The 14030-nt window shown below is 39.8% G+C and overlaps 1 protein-coding gene across 7 annotated transcripts in view; it reads right to left on the reverse strand.

The window, feature by feature from the left end:
• Positions 1–14030, reverse strand: part of ARHGAP8 (Rho GTPase activating protein 8) — a 107247-nt gene that overhangs the window by 18876 nt on the left and 74341 nt on the right. For all 7 annotated transcript variants that reach the window (XM_039541728.1, XM_039541743.1, XM_039541761.1 and 4 more), the window contains one exon: positions 6959–7032. In XM_039541728.1, coding sequence (XP_039397662.1) covers positions 6959–7032 — 74 coding nt within the window. The remainder of the gene's footprint in view (positions 1–6958; positions 7033–14030) is intronic.

Genomic DNA, 14030 nt, shown 5'->3' on the forward strand with positions numbered 1-14030 from the left:
TACGTAACCTATTCTGTACCAGATGACTGGAGGATAGCTAATGTGATGCCAATTTATTTTTTAAAGCTCCAGAGGAGATCCTGACAATTACAGGCCAGTAAGCCTAACTTCAATTGGGTTGAAACTATAGTAAAAAACACAATGATCAGAAACAGATGAACACGATATGTTGAGGAAAATCAACACAGCTTTTATAATCTATTAGAATTCTTGTAGGGTGGCAACAAACATATGGATAAGGATGATCTAGTGATAGGGAATATTTGGACTTTCATAAAGTCTTTGACAAAGTCCCTCACCAAAGGCTCTTAAACAAAGTAATCATGGGATAAGAAGGAAGGTCCTCTCATGGATAAGCAACTGATTAAAAGATAGGAAACAAGGGATAGGAATAAATGGTCATTTTTCAGAATAGAGAGAGGTAAATTGTGGTGTCCCCCAGGATTCTGTACTGGGACCAGTGCTATTCAACATGTTCATAAATGACCTGGAAAAATGGATAAACAGTGATGTGGTAAAGTTTACAGATGACACAAAATTACTCAAGATAGTTAAAGCCACAGCAGACTGTGAACAGTGACAAAGAGATCGCACAAAATTGGGTGACTGGGTAACAAAATTGCAGATGAAATTCAACGCTGATAAATGCAAAGTAATGCATATTGGAGCACGCAATCCCAACTGTATATACAAAATGATGGCGGTCTAAATTAGCTGTAACCACTCAAGAAAGAGATCTTGGAGTCATTGTGGATTGTTCTCTGAAAACATTTGCTCAATGTGCAGCAGCAGTCAAAAAAGCTAATAGAATACTAGGAACATTAGGAAAGGGATAGATAATAAAACAAAAAATATCATCATGCTACTATATAAATCCATGGTATGCCCACACTTTGAATACTGTATGCAGGTCTGCTCACCCTATCTCAAAAATGATATATTAGAAATTGGAAAAAGTACAGAGAAGGGCAATAAAATGATTAAGGGTATAGAACAGCTTCCATATGAGGAGAGATTTAAAAAACTGGAACTACACTATTTAGAAAAGAGAGGACTAAGGGGAGATATGATAGAGCTATATATCATCATGAATGGTGTGGAGAAAGTGAACAAGGTAGTGTTATTTACCTCTTCACATAGCACAACAACCTGGGTTCACCCAATGAAATTATTAGGCAGCATATTTAAAACAAACATAAGGAAGAACAGCTTCACACAATGCACAGTCAACCTATGGAACTCATTGCCAGGGGACGTTGTGAAAGCCAAAACTATAACTGGGTTCAAAATGCACAGAGGATAAGTTCATCAATGGCTATTAGCCAAGATAGTCATGGATGCAACCCCATGCTCTTGGCGTCTCTAAGCCTCTAACTCCCAGATGCTGGGACTGGACAACAGGGGATAGATCACTTCATAATTGCCCTGTTTTTCTCATTCCCTTTAAGGCATGTGACATTGGCCACTGTCATAAGACAGGATACTGGGCTAGATGGACCACTGGTCTGACCCAGTATGACCATTCTTATGTTCTCCAGTCCTCTTGGGATCTCACCTGTCCTCCATGAACTCTCAAAGATAATTGCTAACTGTTCAAAGATTGCTTCAGTCAGTCCCTTAAGCACTCTAGGATGAATTTAATCAGTTCCTGACACTTTCTAACTTATCTAAATATTCTTTCACCTGTTTTTTACTCATTTTGGCTCGACTTCCTTCCTCCTTATTGTTAGTATTAATTGTGTTGAGTATCTGGTCACCATTAACCTTTTTAGTGAAGACTGAAGCAAAATATGTATTAAACACCTCAGCCTTCTTGATGTGTTCAGTTAATAACAGAGGAGCAGAGGACCTATATTTTCCTTTGTCTTTCTTTTGCTCCTAAGGTATTTAAAGAACCTCTTCTTATTGCCTTTTATGTCCCTTGCTAGATGTAACTCATTTTGTGCCTTAGCCTTTCTGATTTTGTCCCTGCATGTTTGTGCTATTCTTTTGTACTCCTCCTTAGCAATTTGTCCACGTTTCCTCTTTTTATAGTATTACTTTTTGATTTTCAGGTCATTAAAGAGCTGTTGATGGAGCTATATTGGCTTCTTACTATTCTTCCTATATTTCCTTTGCATTGTGATAATTTGCAGTTGCGCCTTTACTATTGTCTCTTTGAGAAACTGCTAGCTCTGCTGAACAACTTTTTCCCTTAAATTTTATCTCTTAGATGCTGACTTCACTTGGTGAATTTCAGTGGTCTCTGTCCTGCATGACATCAGACTAGATGATCATAACGGTCCCTTTGGGCCTTGAAATCCATGAATTATGAAAAACTCATGACTTCTATTAGGCCCTAAAGTGAGAAGTTGTCCCAATCTCTGCATTTCCCACTTCATTCCCATTTTGTTTGTGTCTGTCTTTCAAACTGCAAACCTTTGGGGATATTGGTGGCAATGAGTAAACATATACATTTAAATTATAATAATTAATACTAACAACATTATTAGCATAATAATGACATCTCAGGCAGGGATTCCTTTAAAAGTTCCTGTGTGATTAAAGATAAGAACTTGTCAATCCCTATTAAGTGATTATCAACATACAGTCCCTTGTTAGCCCAATAATTGGTGTGGCAGAACAAGATTTGTGTTTGGAGGCCATTTTGGGATTCTCTCTCTTCAGGCTAATGAAGGTTACTTTGTCTCTCTGTGTGAAAAGGGAGTTTGGACTCCCTTCTACATAGTGCCTGGCTGCTGCAGCTTAAGAGGTGGAGACTTGTTCTGGTTTGGTGCAGCACCCTAAAAGATCATCAGGGCTACCTGCTGCTCTGCTTAGCATGTGCTTTGCCACAGGAATCGTGTCAGCCAGGACAGGATTCCAACCAGATGGACTTGGACACAATTGGTTCTATGCCTGAGACTGAACTGTAGCCTTCACTGTGGTTGCAGGGAAGAACTGCTAGCCAGACTCCCTGAGGTTGCCAGAACTTGATGGTAGCCTGCTTCTCTGAGGTCCCCAAATTCTAAGTACCTGATCTAAAGCTCGCTGAAGTCAATGGAAGTCTTTGAGAGACCCTAGCTTTAGTCAAGGCACTAAAATTGTAGTGCAGCAGGTACAATGAGATCTATGCTCTTTTAAGCAGGTGCAGAAGTGCATGCTCATCATTTACTGGTTAACACTTTGACTACATTGCATGTGCTAGGAGGCTGCGGATGTCAGAAAACTTCCCAACTCACAAACCATTGTCTCTTAGAAACATGGTTCATAATGAACTCCCTATGGTTGGAAACATGGCAGCCCTAAACAGATCTGTGCTTAAGTGGGAGAGAGCAGATCACTGGGAAAGCCCATCCTCACAGCAGGTGCCTGGAGCCTACACCAGAACAAAGAGAAAGGAAAAAGGAGAAGTACTTAGGCTTGCCAGTGCTTGGCTAGAATATGTAGCTTTGAAAAAAGTTACAGAGGAACTGAATGTATCCAGACTGAGAACTTTTATTAAGAAGTATCATCACACTTCCTTAACCCCTACCCTGCACAGACTCTGCAAAACATGCTGAACAAGCTGCTGGATTATAGTTGCTTTTTAGCCAAAAGAATTTAAAAAAAAATTAAAGGATGTGGTCTGGAGAAAGCCCAAGGATTATTACTGCCCACCGGGTAACAAAATCACTTCATCTGGAAAAGACTTTGTAATGACAAGGCTGACCCAGTGCTTTTCCTCATCACAACAATGAAAACTGAAAGCCTGCTCTTTTTCTTTTGTGCTTTTCATGTTGCTGCTATAGCAGACAGAGGGTATTTAGGCCAGACTCAGCAGTTGGTGAGGCGGGAGAGCATGGGATCAGTGTAGCAGTGAACTAGAGAGAGCATCAAGAAAGAAACAAAATAAGAAGTACAGGAGGTGTGGTACCAAATCTGCCCAGCAGATTGTTACGGAAAGACACATTGTTAGAGGATAATCATGGGTACAGTACCTTCATTTCCTGCTGAACCTCTAAGATATTCAAGATGAAGTCCATGTGTGCACTGCTCCAAAAACACAGCCAAAAACTCTCAGAAAATGTTAATTGATTGAACTGTATTTTTATAATTAGTTTCAAGACAATAAATTTGTCATAATTCAAGACAACTTCATCCTTGGTTTAACTCGGCACATTTCAGTGGGGTAATATGAGGGAGGGATTTAGTCTATTAAGATTAGTATGAAATGAGCATCCTAAATGTATTAAACTAAAGTAACAGTCAAAATCTTGATGGTGGGATGTGTCTGGAGTAGAGCTAACTGATTTCATTATATGGTGGTTGGTGTACTGTATTGGAACATGCACTGTAGCTTCTGGAGATTATAAACTACCCATTTACAATCACAGAGATAGTCTGCAGTTGCTGCTAATTCCCTTGCCTGAACACATTCCTAGCAGCGCACAACTACACAGGACATTTGTCACATGTTACACTTGTAATGGTTCCATCTTCTAATTTGGTCTGGAAGCATTACTCCCACTTACAGTTAAGTGAGGATCCAAAAAGTGGACCTCAAGCGGATCCACAGGGTCTCACTAAAAACCCCAGTAGAGGTGCTCACATACTGAAGATCTGAGGTTAGTATTAACAGCAGAATTGGCCCACTCTCCATTATTTGACCTCTGGATACTGCAGGTGATTGAAGGCAATCCATACGTCTTTGAGAGGAAAGTTGGCAGCTGTTCTGTACACCTTTATGGATGCTGTATTCAACTTCTTGCCAATCAGCAGTAGGTATTCATTCGTTATCACCCTCATTTGGACATATAGATAATATGCCAATGAATTATTTTATTGTAGGTATGATTACAACATGGATTGTTATTTAATGTGTAATAAACTAAATTTTAGCCGACATGCCCTCCTGATTAGACCCAGAAACGATGGGTCAATCCCCGGGCTCCAGAAGTCAATGGGAGTTCTGTCATTGACTTCAATGGAGCCAGTATTTCAGTCACGGAGTCACTGCAAGAGGCGGCTTTTTTTTTTCCTTTGCAGTGATTAGTACAGATCCTTTCCAGAGGCAGTTTAAACAGGTTTGAATCATTTGAGTTCTGGGTTAAAATGAGCTAATAAACTCAAACCAAATCTCACTGACCATGAACATGAATACTGAGGGTAAAATTCACTCCATTCAGAAGGCCAGCACAAAATCTAGAGTGGGATTTACATCAGGGCCGGCTCCCGGCACCAGCTAAGGAAGCAGGTGCTTGGGGCGGCCAATACAAAGGGGTGGCACTCCATCCGGGTCTTTGGTGGGAATTCGGCGGTGGGTCCCTCAGTCTCTCTCTTCCTCTTTGAGCTGCTGCCAAAGTGCCGCTGAAGAGGAAGAGAGGGAGTGAAGGACTCGCTGCCAAACTGCCGCCGAAGAATGGAGCGGTGAGATTGAGCTGCCGCTGAAGTGCTGCCGATCGGCTCCCCCATCGCCGCTTGGGGCGGCAGAATACCTGGAGCCGGCCCTAATGTATGTGCTGCATAGGCCTTGTGTGGGCCCACTTCTGAAGAGGGGTGACTTATACCCTGAATGCATACTGTTATCCTTGGTATTGGTGTACCATCAAAACAAATAACTTTAAAAAAAAAATCTCAGATAGAACTGCCTTATTTTGGGTGCTAAAACAGAGCTGAACATGGTTTCCACCAGAAGCAAAACAAAATATAAAAAGCAAACCAACAAAAATCAGCCAAGATTTCTTCTAAACCCATTCAAAAGGTTCCTCATCCTTAGTGAAACTTTTGGCACGCTAAGTCCAAAGAGAATCCAAGCCAGTGTTTTTTCACTTGGATTTATCCATGTTCTGTTGTTTCACACAGCTCTTATCTTGACTCTTAGGTTCCATTCCTTTTCTTCCACTGACTGACTATGTGACCGTGGGCAAGTAACTGAACCATGCCATGTCTCAGCTTAACCAACCATAAAACAGGGATGATACTTGCATCTACCCCACAGGGCTGCTGTGAGGCTTCAATCATGTTTGTGAAACTCTGACATCATTGGACAAAAGGTGCTATAGAAGTATTATTAAAAGTAAAGGCTCAAAGTGCATAGCTGCAATGCACCAGGAGCAGACCAGGAACCAGAATGTAATGCTCTGAGAGTCAGAAACTGCTCCGTCTGCCCCACTGCCTCTTCTCTAGTGGAAAGTAAATTACGTGAACTCTGTATCTGTTACACAATGCTGCTTCTTTGCACTGATCAACTGCACTGGCTGATGCATTTAGGGTGGAGCCAAGACTCCTCCCACAAACTCCTTGGCCAGCTGTGTGGGAAGGGACGTAACATCCTTTTGGTTAGTTGGCATCTCATGCTCCCATATTTCCCTGCATGGGCGTATAGGGCAACTGACAACGCTGCCCTTAGTTGGTAACGGATATACATTTTATATACTATAAATGCAGGGTCTGACCTGCAGTCAAAGGAACTTTGATGTCAATGGGAATATTTTGCTGAGTGAGGACTGCAGGCTCACTCCTGTAAAGTAGATTTTTTTTTCAAGTCTGAGTTTCTTATGACATTGATTTTTTTTTTTTAAAGCTGAACTCTCCATTGATTTTTACTGGGAGTTTTACTTAAAAAGAAATCAATGGCACAACGTGGGAGAGGACGTGTATTTCAAGAATTCTTTTTTCACTTGCCATTTCCTGCACCTGAAAGCAAAAAACAAAACCAAAAACCCACAAGCATTGTTTTCTTACAGGACAACAATGTAACAATAAAATAGCCCTATCAGAGTTTTTGTCAATTGAGGTTTCTATTCAGCAAAGCACTTGAGCATATGTTTGGTTCTCACTGAAGCCACTGGTTTCTTTGAGATGTAAGCATATGCTTCAAATTAGGTATGTGCCTAAGAACTCTGGTGAATTGGGCCCTGAGAGCTGTATAATTTCATAATGATACTCTTGTGCAGATGTTTTCCCCCACCCACCCCCAAACAAAAACAGATCTCACCTTTACTTTTCAGGTAGGACACAGTTTGCTTCATTACTGGTGGGATTAGTTGGCCTTTATTTTTGTCCTTGAGACTGTTGGAAGAAAATAAAAGTTCCACCGCATTTAAATGACATTTATAGACTAAAAGAAAGGAATAGCCTCCAAATAAATCTAAAGAGATGCATTTTATACATACATTAAGCAGGTGCCTGCACCACACTCAAGAGTTTTTCTACAATTATAAAAAATAACCTCCCCACACAAGGCTCTAACGCTAACCCCAGCCCAAACCAATGCCCTATTGAAACTAGAAAGTTTTAGACAAAGAGACATGCCTAAATGCCCTGTTTCCTGGTAGAAATATCTATCTATCTATATACACACACACACACTTTATGCCGAGTAATAAGTAAGTGCTGTTTACTGTTCTGAAACAGAGTCAAGGACAAGAAGGCAGAATGATATTCCAGACTAACTTTACCCCACTTTTGATTGTTTTCACTCTGGTTATTGTTCTCTTAGATTAGCAAGCCACAGCAGGGTGGCTTATAACAATGCGGCAGTGACGACAATGGTGATGTTTTTGATTGGATTTTGCTGTACATCTTTAGTGGAAGGGTTTTAGGAAGGCTTACAGACAGACAGAGAAGGAGTTTGCTGTGAACGTTTTATAATAAGTCTTGATCAAGGGATGATGCAAGTTTAGCGGGCTTTTATCATGTTGATTTTTCTTTGTCATTTGTCTCCTTTTAAGCTACTGTGTATGTATAATTAAAAGGATATTGTACTATTTATTTTTGAAGGCAACGTGATGCAGTGAGTTTGAGTTTATTAATGCTCTGAATGATTCCCATGAAATGAGATTTCTCTCTCTCTCTCTTTCATGTGTGAGCAGCTGAGGCTAAAATCGAACACAGTGTTTTTTGATCTAGACACATCAGAAAATTCTGCAATTATCTCCTTTACTTATAAAAAACAACAGAAAAATATGTTTGGCTTTGACAGGTTTTGAAAGGATACCAAAAAGATGGTCAGTATTTGCTGAGCATTCCACTAGTGTTTTAAAGCACTCAACAATCAAAAAGGGCAGATCGCAGGTTTAAACATGGTATATATTTACATACATAGTTGTGTGTTTCCTATTTGAAATCAAAATCATGTTTACTATCAAACTCTCAGCACTAAGAAAAAGAAATGTAGAGGTCTGTGAATGTGTTAATTATCTTTGAGAGATTGCAATCACTGTGGCTGATACACAGAAAATGTAAGAAGTTCATCTAGGATCACACATGCATCAAGCCATACCCTCCCAGCACGATGATTATTTGGAATAGCTCATGTGGAGGGGTATGCTTTTTTAATTTCAGATATATTATGATTTCTTCTCTCCCGCTACCTATGTGGTTTGCTTGTTATTTTGTAAAAATAAATGAATTAAATTAGTTAAGGTATATTTAACAAACTCTGAGAGCTGGTAGGTAAAGTCTCATGGGAACAAAAGCTAAGGAAAAAAGGAGTTCAGCAGAGCTGGCTGTTTCTCAAACAGACAATATTAAAAGGCACAACAGCAAACTATCCCAATGCGAAGGAAAGATAGGAAGAACAGTAACAGACCAATATGTCTGCATCAGGAGCTCTTTAATAATCTGAAAATCAAAAGAGAAATCCTGCTGAAAGTGGAAACAGACAAATTGCTAAGGAGGAGTACAAAACAATAGCACAAAAAAGTAAAAACAGAATCAGAAAGGCTGTGGCACAAAATGAATTATGTCCAGCAAGGGACATAAAAGGCAATGAGAAGAGGTTCTATAAATAACTTAGGAGCGAAAAAGAAAAACAAAGAAAAGAGTGGGTCAACTTCTTAAAGGGGAAGTAGAGCTAATAAGGGAAAGAAGGCTGAAGAGTTTAATGCCCATTTTGCTTTAGGGCTTGTTTACACTTACCGGTAGATCGGCACAGCTGCAAGTGATGCAGCGAGTGTTGATTTTGCGGGTCTGGTGAAGACATGCTAAATCGATTTGTACTGCACCTCCCTGAGAAGCGTAAGGGAAGTCAATGGGACACACTATCCCATCGACACAGCATAGTGTAGCCACCGCGGTAAGTGGATCTAACTATGTCGACTTCAGTTAAGTTATTCACATAACTGAAGTTGCGTAAGTTAGATCGATTTACCGCGGCAGTGTAGATCAGCCCTAGGTCTTCACTAAGAAGGTTAATTGTGATCAGATGCTTAACACAATGTTAACCACAAGGTGGAAGGAACATAAGCCAGAATGAGGAAAGAACAGGTTAAAGAATATATATACAAGTTAGATGTATTCAAGGTGTCAGGGCCTGATTAAATTGATCCTAGGTACTTAAGGGAGTAGCTGAAGCAATCTTGGAACCATTAGAGAGGATCTTTCAGAACTCATGGAGGATTGGTGAGGTCCTACAGGACTGGAGAAGGCAAACATAGTACCTATCTTTAAAAGTGGAGACAAAGAGGATCCTGGGAATTACAGACCAGTCAGCCTAACTTCAATACCTGGAAAGACACTGGAACAAATTATTAAATTATCAGTTTGTAAGCACCTAGAGGAAAATAGGGTAATAAGTGATAGCCAACATGGATTTGTCAAGAACAAACCATGCCAGACCAACCTAATTTCCTTCTTTGACAGGGTTACTGGCCTAGTGGTTGGATAAGGAGAGTTGCGGGGGGGAGTAGTCATGCTATATCTTGGTTTTAGTGAGGCTTCTGACCTTTCCACACGACAGTCATAAGTAGGGCCCTACCAAATTCACGGTTCATTATGGTCAATTTCACGGTCATAGGATTTGTGCTATATGGCTGACACTGCATATGTGAAGAGCAGCAATTACTACTGGCATTTTGGAATAAAAGATATCTTACACTTCCTGTTTAAATAGTAGCAATACAGCAGAATATTTTCATATGTCTGCATCATATTATAACAATATGCCAGTTTTAAACGGATCAGTTCTAACATACTTTCCCTGACTAGTGTGTGAGTGTATTTTCTGGAGCAGACTCTATTATTAGTTATTGCAGCATGTTACATGTTGAATGATTCAGTTCTAGTTTTTGGACTAGTGATAACTCACTTAAGGTGCTGAACATTGTTCTCAACCACCATTAAGTATTCTTGGTTGATAATCTCTCTCTCTCTCCTTTTCATTTTTCCCCCTCTATGACATGCTGAGATTCAGTTTAGAATTTTTCTTTCCCCCTGGTTGCACATGCACTGCATACACAAACAGGAAAGATTACAGCAAAAATGAAAGCACCCTGAAATGTTTGATAATGGTTCAGTGTTTAAAAACAAGCTGAAGCTGTGCGATTGTTGCAATTCCTGCATTTCCCCTCTTCTCCTGCCCTAGCCGTGGCAATCATTAGATGAACTAAACATTTTCCTCCCTTTCCACAACAAGATTTTTAAAGCCAAATGGAGACAATTGAGAATGATGCCAATAACTAGCCAAGGTCAACACTGTGCTCTGCACTGGATCTCAGCTGTGGTGTTCCTTGATTACAAAGGCAATAAAGTGGAGCAACAGGAGTTTATAGGAGCTTGCAGGGTGTACGCCAAAGGACAATGCCACAGCCTGGGACATGTTGTGATTTTTTTAATTAAGTGTTGAAAATTGGAACCTCATTCATGCATTACAATTGTATTCATCAAATCAATATAAGATGAAGATGCCTTGATTTTTATTTTCTTGCATTGTATTTTAATAAAATCTTCAATGATGGTTTCTTTTGGAATAGCAACAGTGATGCTGCCTCTTTCCATTTAAACCAAGGGAGTGCTATTAGTTCTGCATAACCAATATCTGTGTCTATCTATATTATATTGTGGAGGTCGGCTAGGTGAATGAACAGAAAATATGTCCTGTTTTGTATAGGTATTCTTGTGTACTGTATATGGATATTATTTGAAATTCCTGGATTTATAAATATGATAACTTAATGATGAGTAACAGTAGGTCTTTATGTCCCACAATACTCTGTGCCCACTTTATCTGAGCATAAAGAATGCAGTTCAGCAAGTTACTTAAGCTCATGCTTAACTTTGAACATGTGAGTGGTATCATTGACTTTGAGTTGGGGCCTCACCTCTCAATAAATTAGTGTTCAAAACAAAGCATGGACAAAAAACATTCTGGAAGAGGACAACTCTTCTATATGATGAAATGCATGAAGTTAATTATCAACTTCACTGCTTAATTCAGTCTGTTTTCAAAAGGACAACTTTTTTTTTAAACAGAATTTGAAACCTTTAGTGTTGTTTTAGATTAAAGAAATAGGTAGAATTTGGCTCCAGAACAATTTGGCCTATATACTAGAAATTCAATTGATATGATATTCTTTATCATACAGTGACAGAGTATTTTGTGTTTTATAGGCATAATGAGTATAAAGTAGGTCTCTGCTCCAAGGATCTTACAATCTGCCTAAACATGGTAGCCATTTTTAAAGGGAAATGGTCAATCTTTTTAGTCCCCCAGTGCCCCAGATTCTAAGGAAATCCCACTCTGGATGATTTTTAAATGTATTTATTAATACTATTTATTATTTGTGCTACAGTAGTGTCTCTGGGTTCAAAGCAAGTTCAGGCCCCCCTTGTGCTAGACAATTGATGAGAGCTCTTGCCCCAAAGAGTTTATAGTTTCAATATTATCATCTCCATTTCACAGATGGGAAACTGAAGCTAATAGAGATTAAGGCCCTGATTCAGCAGAACTCTTAAGCGTGTGTTTAAATTTCAGCACCGGCTTCTGTCCCACTGAAGTAAATTAAAGTTGAACATGTGCTTAAGGGCTCTGCCTGAATCAGGACCTGAATGAGAAGTCTATGTCAGAGCCAGGTATGGTGGCCAGATTTCCCGATTTTATAGGGACAATCCCGATATTTGAGGTTTTGTCTTATATAGGTGCATATTACCCCCCCATCCCTGTCCCGATTTTTCACACTTGCTGTCTGGTCACTCTAGAGCCAGGAATTGAGCAATATCTCCTGAGTCCCAGTCTAGTGCACTGACCATCCCTCCTCTCATACATAAATCCTCAGAGATGCTATATGGGGTTATTTTAAATTGTGGATGGCGGAGGGCAGAGGGGATAAATAGATTGACCATGTCCCTTTAAAAATGGTTACCACCTGTAGGCCCTGATCCCATTTATGACTCATGCAGACAGATCCCTGCACCTTCATGGAGCCTTGCTGAATGTCATTTGCAGGATCGGGACGTTAGGCAGATTGTAAATTCCTTGGGCCAAAGACCTACTTCATATTCTTTTCTGCTTACAGACCACAAAGCACAAGTTTGACTTAAAGTTTCTAAGCAGCACCAACCCAAACGGTAAGAAGCGAGGAAATAAGTGAAGTCATCCAATATCCCAGTCCAGTCATCAGTTCCCCTCTCAGTTGTGCCTCAACAACTTCCTTTCCAGTGTCCACATCTTGATTTCTAGGAAAGTTATTTAGATGAAATAATAGTATAACATGTAAAGGTCTTCTTTTTTTTTGAGGGGAAAAGTCTTTCCATCTATGCAGATAGACACAAAATGAAGTCAGCCTGCAGTTAAGGACAGAATGCTACAAAAAGTGGCACCAATACAAATTTTAAAACTCTTTAAAAATGTCTAAAATAGCAGTTCTGTAAAATATGTGGCATAAACAAAATACCTCAGTGTGGTATGGTATAAAAGTTTTATTGGAACATATTTGGAATGCCCTGTATAACTTTTTTCTGCCTGTGGTTCTCATGAATAATATGGTGATCCTTAACTCATGCCAATAAAATCTTTATATAACCACACATCATTGAATCTCAACAGATTCAAAATATGTCTTTTCTCCCTCTCTCCCACAATCCTCCCAGGGAATCTTCATGAAGATCACATTTCTCCTTAAAGGAGAGAGAAACTTTTGGTGCTTAAACAGGCTGAGTGTACCCATTTAATATTCAGAAACAGGACTCTGGGCCACTGAGGACAGCATAAGGATGAAGAGCTATAAAATAAGCTGATAATAAGCTCTTCACCTCACTTGTAAATTAAGCCCAATTTACTATGTCTGGGATTTCAAAGAAGCCTAAGAGAGTTAGGCCCTTAACTCCCAGTAACTTTCAATGGGATTTAGATGCCTAATTCCTGTAGGCTCTTTTGAAAATCCTGGCCAACGATGTTAAAAACTTCTGCATGGCCTAATGAACGCCTCTAAGAAAAGGAACTGCCCCAGACCTGCATCAGTAACCCAGTGTGAACATCTCCTCCAACTCTCTCCTCGCCACCTGAAACAAAATACTACTTCACCTGCCATTTGAGATAACAGTGAGGGACCCTGAATCAATGCTTGTCATTTTTTGATATCCTAGTTTTCATTACAACTCTGGGCACCCTGATTGCTAGGAGACAGAACCAATATGAAATGTCAGCCTGAGATACATGTTAACATTATAAAGCAGGGCCCTTGCATTTATGATTTTTAAGGTGGGATTCTCAGCATTGACCTCACTCAGTTTCCAGTGAAGTTAGTGGGAGTCTGACCATTATCTCCAATGAGAGCAGAGTTAGCCAACAGTGAACTAAGGAAAATCCCTTAACTATTAAACAGTAGACAGGATTCCTATTGACTGGTTAAGTCAGCATCTTGGAACTATCAAACCTCAAGCTTATAAACTCCATCCTCCAGCCTATAAACTTTTTTAGTATAAACTTTAACATGAGCGGCTTCCCTTCAGTACCCTCTAGCCTCCTGTATACCTCTGACAATATGAGTACTGTTGGACTGGAATAAAATATACTTCTATTACAATCATACTTATATAACCAATGCCTGTGAATATAGAGCGGGTGCTCTCAGTTACACTCCACTGAAGAGTTATATCTGATTTACACTGTTGTAACTGAGGGAAGGATGTTCCCCCTTACTGTAGGATGACAAACCAACCTCTAGTTTCAATGATTTTTTTGTCTGAGTAAAGACTATGGGATTTGCTGGTAAAAATCCAGCTCAGTTTGTGACTCTGATCTTGCAAATGATAGTGCACAGGCAGACTGCCCATGCGCTATGTACTTC

Source organism: Mauremys reevesii, linkage group 1, assembly GCF_016161935.1.
Source record: "Mauremys reevesii isolate NIE-2019 linkage group 1, ASM1616193v1, whole genome shotgun sequence".
Lineage (NCBI taxonomy): Eukaryota > Metazoa > Chordata > Testudines > Geoemydidae > Mauremys > Mauremys reevesii.